The 19,922-nt window shown below is 39.3% G+C and overlaps 1 protein-coding gene across 2 annotated transcripts in view; it reads right to left on the bottom strand.

Annotated features, from left to right (window-relative positions):
• TARBP1 (tRNA guanosine 2 -O-methyltransferase TARBP1) overlaps positions 1–19,703 on the bottom strand; it is a 37,764-nt gene extending 18,061 nt beyond the window's left edge. For both annotated transcript variants that reach the window (XM_075748704.1, XM_075748705.1), the window contains exons 1-15: positions 18,818–19,703; positions 18,639–18,736; positions 17,696–17,765; positions 16,733–16,881; positions 15,704–15,756; positions 13,795–13,892; positions 13,376–13,511; positions 12,295–12,391; positions 11,342–11,431; positions 9,600–9,738; positions 7,897–7,993; positions 7,428–7,603; positions 4,118–4,215; positions 2,068–2,229; positions 264–457 (exon numbers count right to left, since the gene is read on the bottom strand). In XM_075748704.1, the coding sequence (XP_075604819.1) occupies positions 264–457; positions 2,068–2,229; positions 4,118–4,215; positions 7,428–7,603; positions 7,897–7,993; positions 9,600–9,738; positions 11,342–11,431; positions 12,295–12,391; positions 13,376–13,511; positions 13,795–13,892; positions 15,704–15,756; positions 16,733–16,881; positions 17,696–17,765; positions 18,639–18,736; positions 18,818–19,664 (2,504 nt within the window). In that variant the 5' untranslated portion in view covers positions 19,665–19,703. The remainder of the gene's footprint in view (positions 1–263; positions 458–2,067; positions 2,230–4,117; positions 4,216–7,427; positions 7,604–7,896; positions 7,994–9,599; positions 9,739–11,341; positions 11,432–12,294; positions 12,392–13,375; positions 13,512–13,794; positions 13,893–15,703; positions 15,757–16,732; positions 16,882–17,695; positions 17,766–18,638; positions 18,737–18,817) is intronic.
• Between the last annotated feature and the right edge of the window lie 219 nt (positions 19,704–19,922).

The raw sequence follows: 19,922 nt of genomic DNA on the forward strand, positions 1-19,922 counted from the left end.
GCAAAGTTTAAAGCTAGTTCTGGCTTCATAACACTAGAGGACTGAGAAAATTAACATGTGGTCTGATCAATTATGGCTGCTTTAATGTTCTAAAACCTGAATGTTAAGACAAAAGAGCAACTGAATGATTAGCTTGTGTTCAGAATTTTTATCTTGGCAAAAAGTTATCAAAGAAAAGAACAGGAAAAGCCAGCATCTTAATCACTGCTCCAGCCTAATCAAATTTATTCTGGAGAATTACTGCAACTATAGCACAGACATACCTACTTTTTTCTTCAATATAAGATGGCTTCTTTAATAGTTCATTGAATTGAGAAAAGGAAATAAACCTCTTCAGAGCATCCACAGAAGGCAGAGATTCAAGGTGCGCTTCAGGTTTCCGATCCATTATCTCACAAACTGCTGTAAGTGAAGCCATGCTAGCTACTTTTTTAATCTGCTCTTTAAGTTTCGGCTCCTAATTAAAACCAAATCATACATGAACAAACGTGCACAGATTTCTTCTAATATGATACAAATAGGAGGATTATCAAATGTATCACTATGCTATTTGTATCACCTCAGACATCATAAGGTAGCAAACTCTGCATCCTTCTACTTCCTTACGTTATGCACAGGGTAAGAAAATAACTTTGCTTGACTGGATCAGTGCAATCTATCACAAGTTGCAAGCATTGAAAAGAGTGTAAGTCTTGCAAATTACAGTCACTTATTCATTAAGTGCAAGTGCCTAGCTCAACTACAATGGAATGCTTCTATCTTATCAGGTAGCAGTTTATATATATTGCTGGATAGCAATTAGAAAAACAATGTGGGTCCACGTAGTCAGAAACCCAATGCAACAAAACAGCTGAAATTCGGAATATCACATGCTAACTGCTCCAAGAGGCTGAAAGGTCAGAACACCTGCTATGATTATTCTGTGCAATAAACACATATATTCAGAGAGGCATAAACTAAAAAGCCTCAACAGAAAAAACATCAATAAGCATACAGTTCCCCAATAGTATTAAAAGATCAATGTTATTTAAATAACTTCAAGTTACTTTCAGCTGTCTAGAGCACATAAAAGATTTTTCTCATCTGTAATTACTCGGTGTTTTCTTTTTCCTTCTTAAACTGAAGACACACTATACGTGCAACTTAAGAAATCACCACGACAAGGTAATTCCACTGAATTCAGAAGGCGGCAGTAAAGGCCACCAGTGAACACTGAGTTTGAACCATAAAATGTTTACTTTGAAATTACTGGAATAAGTATGCAATTCACATAACCACAGGATAAAAAAGTATCTCTTGCTCTTTGTTTCCTTAGAAAAGTAAACCTAGCAAATCAAATACATACAATCTTTTTAATGTGTTAATAACTGTTCTTGATCAATAATTCAACCCCAAAAATACCAAAGATTATACCACCCAACAAATCTTAAATCTCCTCCTTTAACAGAAGGTATTAATGTTTCTTTATCTTTTGAAGATATATCTATTTCAGATACACTAGCCTAATACATACAACTATGGGACAATGAACATAACTGTATGAAAAAGCAAAAGGAATGCTGGGTTCCAGAATTTCTTTTTCTCTGTATGTTCCAGCTTGGAAATTCAACAGATCATTAATACAAAAGGCATTTTCATTTGACAGTAACTTCCTCTATAAGATTGGTTCATATTTGAGGAAAAAGCTTTTGGAGTACACATAGTCCATTACTACAACTAAAGTTTTACTTTAGCTATACAGACTTCTAAAAAAATGTAATATAAATACCAAAAGTACTAACAATCTTCGCTACGAATATTTTACATTAACATTATACTGCCCACTAAAGACACATATGTGTTAGGGAATATATATACACACACATACATATTCACACAAACTTTTTATTATTATACATGAGATATATTTATATTAATATGTATAATAAAATATATACATATTTGTACATTAAGTTAGATTTCTCATGTTTATATAATTATGTGTACATAATCTAAAACTTATATAAGCATTACTAACAAAATATTTATTTTAATTAATATCTACTGTTGTAAATAATGTTAAGTTACCTCTTCACAATTTCTCTCCTGAAGATTACGAATAGATGCATTTGTCAGGGACAAAATGAAATTCCTGATAGATGGTACTTTCTTCCAGCTGACTTGCAAGCACAAATTCACCATCTCTGGAATTAAAGCTAAGTATAGATCACAACGATCCAGATCGCCAACCTAAAAATGGGGAAACAAAGGTAAACTGAAGCACTAAGAGGAGGAAACTTAAACTGAAAAGAAAGAAAACTAATAGTAACAATGTTAGCAGAAGGAAAACAACAGCAGTCACTGCAGTTGAACAACCTTTTATTTAAGTTTGGTTGGTTTTTTTTTTACTATAATTTTTTAAATCTTCTCATCTTACAGGTTCTTTTAGTTTTAGGCCCAGGACTATGCCTTAGAAGAGACAGCGTGAAATTCTGAATCTCCACTTCTTTTGATTGGTAAGTTTACTTAACTTCCCTTCCTGGGCCCAGAGGGATGCCATGTACGAGCACCTGAGCGCCAGAAGCCGTGTTCAAAGCCACCTCAGCTGTCGAATCACAGCACAGCACTGCACCCTGTACGCACTCTACGGTGCGCCTTGCACTTCTTCCCCAACTACATTTTATCTCATAGCTATCTTATCTTGCTTGTTTTATGGCTTTTTATTCTCCTCTTGTACTTGCAACTTTTCTCCATGTATCGTAAAAAACATCCCCATATAAAGCCATGCACTCAAGGAACTGCATGCAGAAAGAACTCTTCCTCTGGTTTTGAGAGAAAATACACCTTTGATTTTTCACTTACCTTCAGAAGCCATTCTCCTGATTCAACTCCAACTTTTGCTTTGACGCAGGACCACATTTCACATTGATCTTCCATCACACTCGTGTTTTGGGGACTGTCCATTATTGCATTTATTTTCTTTCTTTGCATTTTCCCCTTTAATTTGTACTTTCCATACTGTTTCTGAGGAAGTACCCCAGAGCCCCATGTTCCTCTCCAAGTTTCCACCCTTGCAGAAAAGACACGCCTTCCTTTCCCCTCCAACTTACAGACTTTTCTCACTCTCCCAAACGCGAGAAGCAAATTTGACTTCTGTTCATTATCATTTCTGCATACTTGTCCATACAACTTTCCCAATGAAGCCTAAACCGGTTTTATTTTCTAAACTCACTCTTCACTAAATAATTCTAATAATGCCACTTCACATTTTGTCCATCTCCTTGTTACAGTCACCTCTTCCTTTCCAATCTTTCTGGTCTTCTCCCTTCTTCCCAATAGTCTATCCAAATACAGTCTACTAAATGAACAATATTTAAACCGATGTCTTCTTTTTAAGTCTCTGCTTTGGTTTTCTGTCTTTTATGATATAAAATTAAAGGTGACATAATCAAACATCACAATTAAAAGAATTGGGAAGATCTTAGAACTTTTCATTTTCTTTTACTCCATATCCTTCTCTTGAAACTCTTAATCTATTTTTACCTTGCTTTCGAAGTTCCTACTTCATATTTCATTGAGCTTTTGAGTTTTGAGAATTAAGCCACCTTTTTAACTTCCACCAATCCCTCTTTCTGAAATCTATTTTCTTCCAAAAATAAAACATTCTCCTCATCAACATTACATTCTAATTCCTCTTTCTCCATCTGGAAACATCTGTAAATATTTTGCTTCATATGTCTTGTGTCTACTGACACATGACTTGAAAGTTCTTTAGAGAAGGAAACATGTACCTCCTCTCTCTCTAAAAAGCTGTGCAGTTCTTCGATACGTTCAAGACGGTATTTTTAAAGAAGTCAAACTCCTCTACCATCAAGTGATTTTGCTTCAAAAGTCACAGGTTTCTTTGGGATATAAACTTAAACACTGGCCACAGCAAAGAGCAAACAGTGGAAGACAGCCAATAAAGATGTTGACCAGGCTGAGTACTGAAAGTCTCCAAACTACAAAGTTAACAGAACTGTTTCTATGAAAACTGACTTACTAGGTGTTTAAAGATTTGATATGAAAATTAGGAACACTGGTAAATCAAGTTAACAAGCAAAACCGCACCAAAATATATTTCATAATCATTACTTACAGTGCTTAACTCATTTGTAGTAAGCCGTCGGAGAACAAATTCAAGAATACTCTCCACAGGTGTCATTAGAGATTTCCAGATAAAAAACAATACTCCATCTGTGCAAAGAGAGGAAAAAAAAATGTATTACACGCAGAAATACAACTTCCTTAATAAATTTATTGTATCAAGCAGATTTAATTAAGAGTCAAAGTTACACAGTATTAAGTATTCAAATACCTAAGAATACCTTAAACCAGCTCTGTACTCTTTAGCTGTGTAAGCCATAGGGCTGAAAAAAACAAAGTACATGATACTCCTTCCTGAGATTTATCATGAATTAGCAAACCAAAACCCACATAAAACCAGAAGACCAAAGCATAATTTTCCAACTTTTAATGCACACTTTTGTCCTACTCCCAACCCTCTGCACAAACAGCTTATTAATGATTTTACTCTGTAATAAAGAACAAAAGTTTCCATATCCACAACTAGCTGTATGTGAGAAAAATGCAGTTATCCATTTCTAATATGTACTGAAGTAAAAACTGGTTTTTTGGTTAGGTTTTTTTTGCTGTTTAGAAATAATGCAGCTTTGGATACAGAGTGATCTTACAAGATTTCAGTCAAGTAGCTTCCTGACTTAACATTGTAAACAAAAAGGCAAGGTTACAACACAAAAAGCAACACTTTCTCTAAGAAAAGACCAGGCTATAAAGTATATTGCGTGCGCATAGCATTTCACAAACAAAGCCACACAAGTTTATTACATAATCGAGGTAGGTCACTCTGGTAAATCATATTTAACCACAAACACACTTCAAAGGTAAGGGCTAAGCTGAAAGCCAAAGAAATAACATATTAATATGAAGATGGAGTTAAAATATTCTGCATGACTACGTTGTTCTAAAAATACCAGCCATTAGTTTCAGCATTTAGGACAGTTAGCCAGCTAGTTTTTTTCTGGAGTTAACTCTGAGTAACACTGCATGTACTGAAATTATTATGAAATGAAAGGCCTTCAAAAGGTAGAAATATAAAGGGACATTATTTCCCAAAGTTCCAAATCTATATGGTACTTACTTGCAAAGTTCTTTATCAAAATGGCTCATTGGACTGCATTTCTAATGCTTAATTTGTTTAGAACAGTTTAACTATGTCAGATTATTATCACATTTCATCATAAGTCTCAAATCACTAAAACGTCTTCTGCACTTAAAATTCAGAAAATCTTTAGATAAACACATTGGACATAAAATCCAATTCACTAGCAGTGGCTCTGTAACACTAGAAAAAAATAATTAGCAAAAACTTACTGTTTAAAATAGTGAAGTCTGACAGTACAGACAGCAAGACCTGTAGAAAAATGCTGCTGATTTCAGCACGCATTTCAGACTCGTCTATCTACATTGAAGCAGTCTTAAATGAAACACTTCCCAATTGTTATTATTTTTGTTTTATAAGCTTAAACTCCTTCCTTCTTCCCTCTCATTTTATCCTTTTCCATTTGACAGAAGGACTTTTCACCTCCTGTTTAATCAACATGGAAACAAAACTTCTGTATTTTACAGCACTTCTCTTCCCACCCCTCAACACAGTGAATTCACAGCTGCAGAAACAACATTTATTACTTGGCTCTCCTTGGAGGGATGAAGCTTGAAAACACTGTAGGAGATAACACAAGAAAAGAAAAGTAATCCTCATTTAACTTAACACAAAAAGACATAACATTACAAGTCCAATTCTGAAAGCCTCTTGAAAGACTCTGCTGACGACGAGCTGTGCTGAATACCTATGGAGGCATTCAAAAGGATGGAGACACTGCGATTGATGCTCAGCCTTGCCACACCTTAAGAACTCTGTTAGCAGAACTTAACGCGTTAAGTCAGGCATCAAAATTCCCAAAGCAGGAGCAATCAATTACATCTACATCAGCAAGCACATCAGGAAATAAGGCACACAAGGAAATTATTTATGGAGTTAAATTCTTGATACTAAAAACCTAACGTGCACTCGCATGTGTTTTGTAGGGTTCTAACACAAGCTTCAGGCTTGTTCTAGCCTCATGCTATAGACTGAATGCACACTGGCAGCTGGGGCCCATCTTCCACTTTAGTTTCATCTGAAGGAATCCAATTCAGCAGTCACAGACCATCCCATAATATGAACTTTAACAGTCCGCATAATTAGTGCTCAATATTTCAGTCAAACAGCTAAAATTCAAAAGGAGGGTGAATGTATAAAGTACTTTTTAAAATGAGGGTGAGCATTTACTTCAGGGCTGCATTTAGACATCTTTATGAAACCTGGATGCAGAACCTGAAATATTTCCCGCCCCCCACCCTCCCCATAAAAGCATAGATCTGTGGACCCTGTTCCAAAACTACTCTTACATTCCATATTATAAAAAGTACTGAAAAAAATCCCCAAATAATCTGGGGAATCAGAAACGAAAAGCCAAAATCCCTCTTGTTCCAGTTCAGCATCCTAATTCATGACAATAACACTGCAATTTTTCATGTGCTCTCAGGGAAAAAAAAAAAGTCTATTCTGGTTACAAATTGACCAAGATCTAACGACAGGAGTAGTAAGGACTCCATAGATTTTGTTCAGACTCTCCTGAAAGGTCTACAAGTTAAAGCGCTCAATCTGTGGCAGGGCAAAACTCCCAGACAGTCAGATCAGCAGGCTTGTGCTTAAGTGAGTACCTCAAGCTCCTTGCTTCCAACCAAGGTCAAACTAAACCAAGTCAGTCAAACATGCCTACTGAAATCATGCCTAATACTGTGAAATCATCAGAGGCATCCTGTCTTTTGCAGTCTGAACAGTGTTAGTCACGACAAAATGATCTACCAGTCAACTCAAAAAATGGTATGTGTAGAAGGATCACTTTATACACTCAGGGAAGGCTCTGGCTGAACCTGTGGCAACTAAGCAGGTTAGGCTGGGTTTCTGTGCTAACTCCTTTCTGAACTGTCTAAATGACTAATGGAATCCATACGTTGGCAAAGAATAGGCCTATAAATATTTGTAATACGGTCATACTCTCCAAATGTTAACTAACTGCGAATCTAATCTTAATGGATAAGAATTGCTTTCTCAGAAGCCTTCCATAGTCTCAATTTCCAGTCCTTGGGACACCTTCAGAAGAGCTCCTGTAGGATTGGACCCACAGCTCAATTTCACAACAGATACGTCAGACTGTCAACTGTTACATTTACCACTTCTAGGCTAGGATAAATTTGACAATATAGCCTTAAAACAGTAAGTACCTTAATTTTAGTTAGACTGTAATTAATATAAGACACAGTATACTGAAGATATCACTAACCATCTTGCGTATTGGAACATTTTAACGAACGGGTCTGCAATAACTTCAAGAGAAGCTGTAGGCTTTTATCTGTTTTCAGTGTTGGTATGTAAGCATTACTGCCAAGTTTCATCAAGACATCCAGAAGAGGGTTCAAGAAAGCCTCTAGTTCAATCCATTCTATGTTGCTTTTTCCACTACACAAAAACAAAAATTAAAAAGAAAGTCTTCTTCTGAGTATCTGCCTTAAGTGCTGAAGTCACTTATGGAAATAAATAGGACACGTTTCCAAGTCACTTAAGTATCTTTAGAAATGTTACCCAGTATGTTTGCAGCAACAGTTGGACAAGGTCTAAGGAATGATCAGGTTGACCGAAAGTCTACAGAGAAAAATGGACAATTTCCTGACTTCTGAAGGATCCGGTAGCAGCCTGATGGAGTGAGGGGGTTGAAAAAGAGAGAAATGTAAAATAAGGTATTTCATACTTACCTGTATTTATTCCTCATCTGCTCCACATCTGCAGCCAACAGAATCATTGTTGTGACAAGCTTAGCTTCAAACCAGTCAGGCATAAAGCAATTTTCTCCTGGTTAAAGATATTTTAAGGTTTCCACAGTATTTCAGAAATACCTTTGTATTAATTTTTTAAACTTTTGTTTTTAAAACTTATTAAAATAAATTAGTAGTATAACAAAAATTAATGCTAACAAGAATATTACTCCTACTTTTTTGCATTCTTTCATCTAGATATAAACCAAATTCAAACATTGCTCAAACGTTTTCCTTTACACCTCAAAGAGGCTAATCTCATTGGCCTCTATGCTTAAATCAATTTTAGGCAATGTGTTATAGTTTGTAGTAGCATAGATTACGTAGTAGCTCCCAATAGACTTTTCTATTGCTTTTAAAAATACATTAGGATACTCAAGTTAACCAAGAACATAATTCCACTATGCTTTGTCAGAAACACCAGTTGTGATTTTGAGCAGCTAAGAGTTATATGAAGGATTACAACTATTCTGTCAAAAGGAAGTTAAAAACCTGAAGTTTCTCTTTTCATTGATCTTTTATGCAAGACTACATCATCATACCTATAAAATTGTGTCTTAAATAGTAGCACACAAACTGGTTTTAGGGGTTTTTGACTGGTATGTTTTTGGCTTTGGGAATTTAGAAAGCAAAACACACTTTGGAGGTCCAGTTCAAGCAGCTGGTCATGGCTGATTTTTATCTTTTTTTCCTCCACAGAGCTGCTTATAAGCTAATATTCATATCGGATCAGGAAATTACAAACATCACTTTTTAGAAGTGAAACACAGATGTTTGCCATGGAATTACAGATAATATAGACCAAGGACTAAACAAACGTTACAGGAAGGAGAGAAGATCTGCCAAAATTCTTCGCAAAGCATTTACCTTGGAATATCAACAGACAAAATTTGTTTGCAACTTTTCTAACAATAAGACAATCAAGTGAAGTTTCCCAGGCTGCAGGAAGCTTCTGAACTTATTTATCATGAGCAAATTCTGGCCTAGTTTTTATACATCCTATAGGTATAACATTAAGAAAGTGTTCATTTTTTACTTTTGACATTATAAAACTATAAAAAAATTGATATGATTGCAGTACTTAAGTAGCAAACAAGCTAGTACCACACAAAAGTTAAAGTATTCAAAAAGTCAATTTGCCTTGCAATGTACCTGAAAGAAAATTCTAAACTAAGCGGTCCAAGATCAAAAGAACATCATCATGCAGCAAGGTGTGTAATGAGCTGCCAAGCTGCGCAACTTTATGGCATCGCTCTCCATAAATATACTTGGTCTTTTCTGCTGAGAAAAGCTACAGAGCCTGTATCTATTCACATTCCCCAGTGCCTTCCTCTGCCCCCACACTCCAGCATTTTCACACACCACCAAAAAAGTAAGAAAAGAAATCTAATGGACAAACATCAGTGCAGCATTAAAATCAAATGTTAAGGTTTAACTTTCAATTAATACTGCAGGACTGTATTTTATGAAGGAAAACTGGAATTAGAAGATAAAGTTCAAATTTAAGAATAATGAATACCACAAATTAGGTAGAAGTTGAATAGGTATACATAAACAGCTCTTCTAGAATCTAAAGGATTTTTGTAATCGTTTTGTTTAAATTATCTTCAAAATCTTTTTGTATTAATAAACATTTAACTTACTTTCAGATGTTGGTGTCTTAAGGTACTCTCCCACAAGACTGCGTACATATTGACATAATGATGATGTCTCTTGATGTTCAAAATCAGAGGTTATAGACTTTCTGAAGCATCTGTCATTCACTTGCAACCACCTGCAAAGCTAAATTAAAACCAGTATGTTACTATTTAACCATACCTGCCAGCTCTATACTGACATTGCCAACGTAACAATAAATTAAAGCACTGTTAAATACGAGCTGTAACATCAACAAATCCACACTGGGAGGATTAACTGTATCTACCTTGAGGCTTAGCAGACTATTCCCCTCTAATTACCATCAAAAAAACTTCTTCCAGAGTAATTCAGAATACCTTAAAAAAAGGTTACTGGTACCAATATAGGAAAAAGCCTGGCTTTTAAAAATAAGCAGGACTAGTAAAAATTCCCTTCTCTCCAAACAGTTTCCCACAGCCAAGTGTTACCTAGTGAGAGCTGCATTTTTTTTTAATTTTTATGCCAAAAATCAACAGAATAGTATGCAAAGTACAGCATACACAACAAGAGAACATGATGCAAAAAAATCATTTATCATTATATCGCTGTACAATTAACCAAAGTTACATCTATGTATTCAGTTAGCTCCGTACATCCTATATGTAAAGTGATTTCTTCTTTGAGGCTTTTTCATAGCATTTTGCATCTTGCAAAGACATAAAATGTACATCCTCTGGAAATTTAAAATTTAGGATCTCACTCTACATGGCAGGCACATTTTTCCCTTTGATATTACCCTGTTATTCCTACCAGCGCTGGGTTCATCCAAACAACATGCAAATCAGAGGCAGCTCTTACACTGGCCCATTCAGTCTCCCAGGATCCACATTATTTTGTACAGTAATTTCAGAACTACAAAGAGAATATATATAATATACAGATGTAACTGCCTGTAGACTTGGAGGAGCAAGAGCAGCTTCAGCTGAGGATATTACATCCACCTGGTACTCTTAATAAAAGTAGAGAGAGAAGCCCAAGTCGCAGCTCTGTGGATTCCACAAGGTGCCCTGCTTTGCACTCTCTCCATGAAGTTACCAACCATCAGAGGAGTGAGCACGGATCCCTGATGGGAGAGATTACAGATACTAGTACAGCTTACCAATAGTGATTTAATTCCTATCATCTTGGCAAAGAATGCAGAAGACTAGGACTGCGATGAACATACAGAAGTCTCTGTAAGACCAGTATTCAGGGATGAAAAATCTGGAGTAAGACCTGATTCTGATTTGCATTTCAATACGGTTACACCCAACAGCTGCAATATGAGATGAACTCTAGGAAACACAATTATCTGGAGCATACAGCCTCTGAAGGAGTTCAAAAAAACCTCTACCTCAAGAAAGAGCTTTTTCTTCTGCAGAATTGAGAACTTCTGCATGAAGAAAGAAAAAGTCCTATTCTTCTCCCTGCCCACCTTACCTGAACTTCAACCACTCAAGAATTCTTCCATTTTGAATCTGCCAAATAATTCGTTTAGGGTTAACACCAACCCCTCTACAGATTTTATTTTTTTAAAAAATAAAAATAAAAAAAAAATCACAGCTTTCAAGTGAAATATAAATCCATCAGCACTACACATCCAGAAATCCCAGAATATACCAATGCAAAAGTAGCTAACTATTTAAATATTAAATTAGCAATAATAAATCATACATTTGTATAGGTATTAAAAATGTTTGATGAACATAAAACCAGCACTAGTTCTCACCTCCATCCATAACATGGTATCCCTCCTTAGGGACTCCTCTGGTCGAAGGGATAGAAGCAAGCTTGAAACTTCTGGGAGGGACACTTTCTCCTGAAGAAATCAATCAAGATACAGTAGTTGCCAACATAATATACAACAGACAACATCTATAATAAGGACTCAAGAAGTCTGCTCATCTGGCAAAAGTTTCAGAAAAAGAAATTGGCTTTTTCCTTTCCATGACAGACTCATTTTTACATCTTTTGCACCAACTTATCTTCACCAAGGTACACAATTTTCCCAAGTATTCAAATCTATCCGAAAGTTAATGAATAGCTAGAAGAATAGTGCTATTCACTGATGACACCTTTTAAATTAATGGACATAAATGAGTAAGAGTCACCGATAAGTACTATTTTTGTATTTCCAAAAGAAAATTCTGCTTAGTCAAGTTTATAGCCATAACACACAACATGGAAGACAGTCTACTCATCTAGTAAGCAAGCATGTTATAAGGCAACCAAAACATGAATACTCTGACTACTAAATAATAAAGGTCTTGCTTTTTCAACATTAACGGTGGTTTTAGCATTCTGGTATTACTAATACCTATATTTTCTTACGTATTTCAGAAAATTCCATTTAATTTCTGTATGTTAAAAGCTGAGTTTATACAGTGGATATCAAAATAGGATACTATTCCATAACTACTGCATGAAAACCCTACAAGAAAACACCAACTAATAGAAGGTAATGAAAAAAATGCATCTTACAAAAACCAAAGCTAACAGAAGCATACCCACACTTACACTGCAGAATTTTTTTAAGTAGTTACTAAAAAAAAAGGCAAATCCAGCAAAATCAGTTGTTCCGTGTTGTATTTAGCAGGTTTTTTTAATCCTGTTTACCCTGTAAAATTGCTAGTGTATTTTTATTACACCAGGAAGAAAAAAAAATGCCCAAACTAAACTCACCACATCTGTCAAATGCATAGCTGTTTGAAGAAGATAGCACTGAGCAGCTCCACGCAACAAAATCTGATGTGTAATCATAGTACACTGGAGGACATCTCTAGAAAGAAGAAAAAGATGCACTGTAGAAAACACACATGAAGTTTAAACATTTTCATGTATTTGCTGATGATTATTTTCAATATAGTAGATTGTATTTAACTAACATATTCTACTAAGTATAACACAATCAGCCTGATCAGACAGCATACAACCTGGAACCAAGACTACTGCTATACGTACTTTCAAAAACTGACATTAAAGCTTGGATAAGCATACACCTGACAAGATAAAAAGCCAGGGTGGAGCAGGGAGCAAAACAAAACCAAAACTGAAGAAACAACCCCCACGATCACATCAGTTCAAACTGGTAATTTAAAATCTGCATTTCTATCTGTAACAAATACAGAAATAAAGAAACCTTCAATGATCTTTTATCAGCAGAGGTGTGTCTTTTTTTTTGTAAACTACTTTTATCCAATATTCGTTCAACCACCAGCAAGATTTTTATTTCAAAGCTCAAATTTGATTAAACTGGAATAATTACTGATTTTTAGTGGCTCTAGGAAGTGAAAGCAGATACTTAGGAAACACCAGTGTGATTAAAGACAATACATGTGCCAAGAACTTTTACCTAGCCTTTTATTTACAAGTCTTTCAATTTTCAATTTTGTGGGTTGTCCCTTGATATAGTCTCAACTGCCATTAAACAAGGTTTTAATGTAATTACAAGAAAAGGAAGAAGTTTGATATATATCAGTTAGGAAGTATGGAAGACCAGAGAAAAACGATGCCAAAAAAGAAGCGATGACAAAAGACTGAAATGCAAAAACACTCATTTTTTAAGTCAGAGACATAAATACACTGGTTCTTAAATTGCTTTCCTCCGTGAAATAGACATAAAGGAGACAGAACCTTCCATTCCCATGCACAGCCATCACACCCTCCCACAAGTAACAAACACGAATTAAATCCTGGCTCTCCAGATGTTCAGTGCATGTCTTTACAAGAAGTCAGTAAGAACGCAATGCAGTGTACTTTTTACCTTAAAGCATGAAGTCCTTCAGCACCCAGTACTTTACATACAGGGATATATGCCAGAGCCATAGAAAGAAACAAAATGGGAACAGCGCACCAATGCCTACTTGTCATCTTCTGAATAAATTTTAACAGGAAACTACCTTAAAATAAAAGTAAACAAAACAATCCAGAGTGATTTCTTGTTCTCCAATGCATGTCTGCCCCTAAAATAATTTTGTGGCATAATACTGCAGCATCCCTCAGAGCCTCTGAAGACCCCTCTCTTCTCTGGAAACTCCAAGGCCACAAAGAGAACTACTCCTTTTTTCTCTCAAGTAATGTAGAATAGTCGTAAATGTTTACATGAGATATGCAAAATGGGTCCATAATTTTTATTTGGTTTATTTTAAAAAAGAAAATATAAAAGGTGAAATTGAAGCATACCTTTCTCTTCATCTGGAAGAAGCATGAGATAAGTAGCCAAAAACTTCTGTAGCCTCATTCCCAAAGGAGGACAGGCTCCCATTAACTGACCTGGTGTCCTGTTGGGTTTCAAAACATCAAATACACAACTGGCATGTTAACAGCTACAAGTAGGATTGCCCCCAAACAAAACCAAAGCACAGTTCAGTGGTTAATTCGCTGCAGAGACTGCTCCAACAGGCCACAGAGATGGAGCGCATCAGCCTGCGTCCTCCGCTTATCCTGGTATTCCAGCAGCACCCAGCAAACACACAGAGGATGGTGTCGGTCACAACAGCATGACTCTCCCCAGCCACCTACAAGGACATGGCCGCAGCACACTCTGGCATCCAGGTGCAGCCTGAAGTCAAGTTCCTCAGGCCTGAGAGCATCTTACGTTGAGCCCACAGTAAGAAACGGCACTGTCAGGTCAACCCCATGCCCGCACCCACAGAATGACACGGGCCTCCAGGAGCGGGTTGCCATGGCCCACGGGACAAGATCAGTAGTACGCAGCAAGGATGTGACCACTCTGATCTGGAGAACAGCAAAGACAAATTACCTACACAAGCGTGCTGGGGAGCAAGATTATAAAGTCAGTATAAACACAACAACTGACCAGCACAGAAAGCTTCAAGTAAAGATTCAAGAAACACTCCAGAGATGGCCTGTGTCCTATCGGGAGTCTCAGGATCCTGATTAGCATCAGACAGTCATGAGATTTTACAGTTTTCTCTCATACAGCCTGACACTAACCATAACAACTCTGTATATTCCTGGTGTACTCAAACATGCACCCTGCTCTACACATCCCAACACTTCCACCAGAAATATAGGAGCTAAGAGAGAAGATTAGGAAGCATCGATCCAACACAGCTCTAACACACCAAAACACTCAGCACTTGCTTCAACTTCTGACCTCCCATCAGTGAATGCCCACGGAAAGCATACCCCAGCCAGCTAATCCAGATGAGAAATGCTTAACTGCTGTGAGACCCCAAAGAGGTCACGTTTGTCCTGTCGTGTTTAGATAAAACAAGCTATTTTGACTACACTTTATCCAGAATCACCCAATCCAAACTGATCACCAGTTTATTAAGCGACAGTCACATTTTTTTTCCCCAAAAAAGTGCATAAATAGCGAGTGTCAACTTTTCTAGCTGCCTAACAAGGTCACTCAGTCAAGGCTCCTCCAACATCATTCTGAACCGAGTTTCAGATTGCTAGCTGAATCCACCGAGCCATTGCATCTGGCATAATGCTAAGTGCATGAAGTGCATTGAGCATGCCATTCCCCATTCTCACTACTCTCCACGCAACTAGCACAAAGGACTGAATGCCATCAGTGCACTCTGCTGTGTAGCAACTTGCAATGCCTCAAACTTTCATCTGTTTTTTTTAATATATGTACACCAAGGGAGTCCACTGTCATCTGTTGACCTCAAACAGTCTCCTGTGAAGAAGTACTAATATCCCAAAAGATAATCAGGCACTGTTGAAAAACAATTTATGTTTAGTCAGTTATTAATTGGCAACAATTAGAACAGCCCCTTCTTCCTATATGGCAAGCAAATAGCGAAGTATTTTCTTATCAAGTTACTCGTTTATCCTAACTCACTTCATTTCCAAATTAGCATTTCAACACCAGGTGTAAAATAGGATCTTGAGGCATCGCTATGTTGCCATTACTAGTATAAAATTGAACCTACTTCATCATACTCACAGCCATGGAAAACTCTCCTGTCAGGCAGTTTAGCAACACCATTTGTTTAGTAATGTGTTTTCCTTTATCCAAGACCTTACCCACACACTCAAACCAGTATTATTAGAACATATTTCCAATAATTGATATATTTATAAAAAATAATTAAAAAAAATATCAGTGGCTTACCTGCTATAGAGGGAACTTTCTGAGAGGGCATCCATTAACGGTCCAATAACAAACTGATAAAAGGAAACAAAAACAATGGCTAAATGTACACTTGCAAGGCACTGTTACATAGAGGCTAACCAGGCTTATTTCACCAGACTTTAAAAAGAGAGAGTCAGAAATTAGAGAACACTCTTGCTAGTAGTTACTAGTAGGAGCAAAAACAGGAGGAAACTAAAGAGAAGGGGGATCAGGAGAATAAACAAGCAAAGCAATTTTTTCACTAGGTACATTTTGAGTTAGTCATCAAGAGGCTGACTTATAAAAGTCTGTATAAATCAGAAATGTTAACCTCTGAGGGCAATACCCCTTCTCTGAAGGAGAGAAGGAAGAAGTTAGTAGTATAATATAGGTCATTCCTTACTAAGGTATAGGCTGGTTGGGGAGTCAACGTACAAATGATACTAACTAAAAAAAAATTAAGAACTTTAAATTTACAATATTTCTTCTCATATATGGAATATTTTGAAGTCTGATTTTTAATGGGATACAGTACTATTGTACTGATTATACTACAGAGATATTCCCCTCCTCACAGGGTTATCTAGCAATGGATCTTCAAAATCCATCCCTGAGTAGGAGACATTATGCACAGACCAGGTTTATCCAAGAATCTGTTCAATCAATTAATATTAATTAATAATTTTGGAAAGGTTCAGGGGGTTCTTAAAATCTGAAGCATCAATCAACCCTCTGAGAATTTCACTTCTGGTAACAAATTTCAATAAATTGTGAGCCAACTTTAATTAGAGAGCATTAGTTTGAAATACAGGAAATGAATGACTGCACTCAAAAACGCAATCCCTCCAGCCAGACCATTTTTCAAGTAATTATATATTTGATGCCACTTACAAATATTGCTATCACTTGCACAGCTAAATAAGATGGTATTTTTACAGAACATGTCTAATTCCAGCACTACTGGGGCAATTAGTCTTAAGATAATTACATACATATGTTTGTTTTGGCAAGTAACAGTAACAACCTTACCTCCGAAAAAGTGAGTGAATGTGGAAGATGCTTTGTTTCATAAAGCTCCAGAAAATGAAGAATGCCTTCCTTCATCAGTGTTTTATTCTCACTCTCAAACATTCGTTTATAGATGCACATGTGCCATGACGGGTGAAACAACCAACAACCTGTGATAAAAGCAAATTCTTCTAAACTGACACAGAAATGACAGTGACACATTAACATACTAACACACAACATACATTCTGGACCACATCATAGTCCATTCACAGGACATTTCATAAAGATTATTATAGCTATTAGAATTAGGCTTTCAAAACTTACCCTCTAAATTTTGGTAGTTACAAATTAAAATGACCAACAAATGCAAAATCCATGTCCTTTTTCCTGCAAATCTCACCACTGTATTCACCTGCAACACTTTCACATTAACAGTCTTCCCACTTTACAAATCTCTGAACTTTAACTTGTAACATCTTGCACTACCCAATTAGGTGTGTTCCGTTTTGCCCTACAAAAGGTGACATTACATCCTTCACCATACTGTCTCAACACTCATTTTATTTCTTCTCTCCCCACTTCCAATGAGGGAGTTGTGCAGGTAACTTGGTCATAAGAGTCACCTCAAGAATCTGTGGCTTTGTTTTATTTTCACATTAGCTTAAGTAAAGCAAAACATAGTGAAAAAGGAACATTTAGTTGGGTTTGCAAAAAAATATTTCATGTACGTGAGCACAGTAAGCAATACGCATATGCTAGGATTTCTTCGTGTTGCATCTTGGAGCACAGCGGCACTGCTCGTGCATGTCTGCCAAGCAACCTATGCGTAATGCAGACCCACAGAAACTGGAACAGGCACCCAGAAAACATCTAACCTGAGAAACAAAACATAACAAAAAGCTGCTACTAAAACAGTAGAGAAAGAAGTGCGACTCAGCTGCCTAATATTTAGGACATGTTTCATAAAAATTTACATCTTACCTTTTTCCCCTGATATAGCATGCTCATACAAACTGTTTAGTTTTGGTAACACTGGCTTTATGACATGGATCTGAAATGCAAATCAGATGTAAGTAGTCAGTTTATATCTCAAACCTAAGAACTGGCACTTAGTCATGGGCAAGAATTTACTATCAACAGCATTAATATAGTAATTGACAATATAACTGCATCTAAATCAACCCGCAACGCCCATGCAAGTGATCCCAGCACTTGGTATGTAACACTCAACCGTAGGTTAGCACAGAAGAAATACTGACAGTTCTGTGCTACTGTATCATAATAATAACACTTCCTAATAACCAACCATTCTGTTCATCAAAAGTACAGAAAACAGAACAAATCTCTAAAATTAAACATTTCGGGAAATACTATTTCTCTCAGTTACAGGACAAATAAAACAAACTAACTACAAAGAGGTAACCACACCACTAACAGTTACCACCACCACACCACACAATTGTGGAAGCCTCAAGCCAACAGGAATCTTTCTGCCAAGTGCACTGGATGCTCAGTCAAACTCAACGATTTTCATCCAGGGCCAGAAGTGCTTTACTTTATCTGTATAGTCCCCTCTGCTGAAAGGAGGTTATTGCAATAGTCTGATTTTCACTAAGAAACAGGTTACCCGTGGTCTTGCAATAAAATGCAATCCAGGGGTTTCCTTCTCGGTTCAACCCACTGCTTTAACCAGAATTATGCCAAAGATAGAGGAGAGTTCTTAATTTATTCCAAGTGAATTACACGTGCTGTGTTTCAAATATTTAAAATTCGAAACAAAAACATTCCTGTTAACGCTGAGATGCCCTCGACCATGAAAACTGGAAATATTTTACCGAGTATAAGTATTTACAGTACGTGTGCCTAACATACCGCAAGGTATCACTGCGACCTACGACGAGCGTAGGTGTCACGGTGCTCCTACCTGGTTTCCTTCCAAAGTTTCCATTATCAAAATGTAAGTCTCCCAAAACTGCACAAGTTTCTCATTCTTTTCCGCAGACCACCAGAACAGACTGGACTCTGACAAGAAAAGCACAAGTTTCGCCCGGCCCTTCAGCCCGGGCGGAGCCGCCCTCCCCGCCCGCCGCCGCCGCGCCGTACCGTCTCCGCCGTCCGGGGGGCAGCGCAGCTCGGCGGGCTGGCTGCCGCTGAGGTCCAGGGCTCGCTTCAGCAGGTAGCGGGCCCGCTTCCGGCACAGCCCGTCCCGCTCCGTCAGTCCCTCCTGCACCACCCGCCAGAACCGCGGGCACAGCCGCGCGTCCAGCCCCGGACCCGCCGGGCCCCGCGGCAGCAACGCGTCGGCCAGGGCGCTCAGCGCTAGCAGCGCCCGCCCGGCCCGCGGCGGCCCGCCGGCGCCCAGCAGCCCTTCCCAGACGCGCTGCAGAGCCGCCCCGTTGCCGCCCAGCGCCGGCAGCAGCCGCCCGGCCACCAGCGCGGCCGCCGCCTCGCCCTCGCCCTCCTCCCGCACCAGCGCCAGCGCCGCCGCCACGCACCGCGCCACCAGCGCCGGCTCCTCCAGCCGCGGCGCCGCCGCCACCAGCTCCTCCACCGCCGCCTCCGCGCCCGCCCCGCCGTCCGCCGCCAGCTCCGCCAGCGCGTCGCGGGCCAGCCGCGCCGCCAGCGGCGCCCCGCACAGCTGCACGCAGTGCCGCAGCGCCCCCCGCGCCGCCCGCGCCAGCCGCAGCCGCTCCCCGCACACCCCCCCGGCCGGTGCCGCTCCCCCCTCCCCGCCGCGCAGCAGCGGCCGGCACCGCTCCAGCGCCACCTCCCAGGCGGCCCGCCGCAGCGCCTCGGCCTCGCCCGGCGGCAGGCCGCCCGCGGCCAGGCGCTGGAGCAGGAGGCGCAGCGCCTCCGCGCGCTCAGCAGAGAGCGGCGCGCAGACGGCCCGCAGCAGCGCGCAGGGGTCCCCGCAGCGGGCCAGCAGCGTGTCGGCCAGCACCACCTCCATCCTGCGGGGGGGAGAGGAGCAGCGCCGCGCCTGCGCAGGAACGGGACGGGCGGGGCTCGGCCAACGGCGGCGCCTGGCCCCCTTGCGCCGCGCTGAGGGGAGGCGAGGCGGCGCGGTGCGGCAGGCGGGGGCCCGCCGGCGTCGTGGGTGTGCGACGGGCTGAGGGGTGGGCAGGTTCCGCGGGTCGGTCGTAGAAGAAGCCGCGCGAGTGTGATGGCTGTCGGGCCGGGCCTGGGGAGAAGGCGCCTGGCAAAGCTC

Source organism: Balearica regulorum, chromosome 3 (genome assembly GCF_011004875.1).
Source record: "Balearica regulorum gibbericeps isolate bBalReg1 chromosome 3, bBalReg1.pri, whole genome shotgun sequence".
In the NCBI taxonomy this organism is placed as follows: Eukaryota; Metazoa; Chordata; class Aves; order Gruiformes; family Gruidae; genus Balearica; species Balearica regulorum.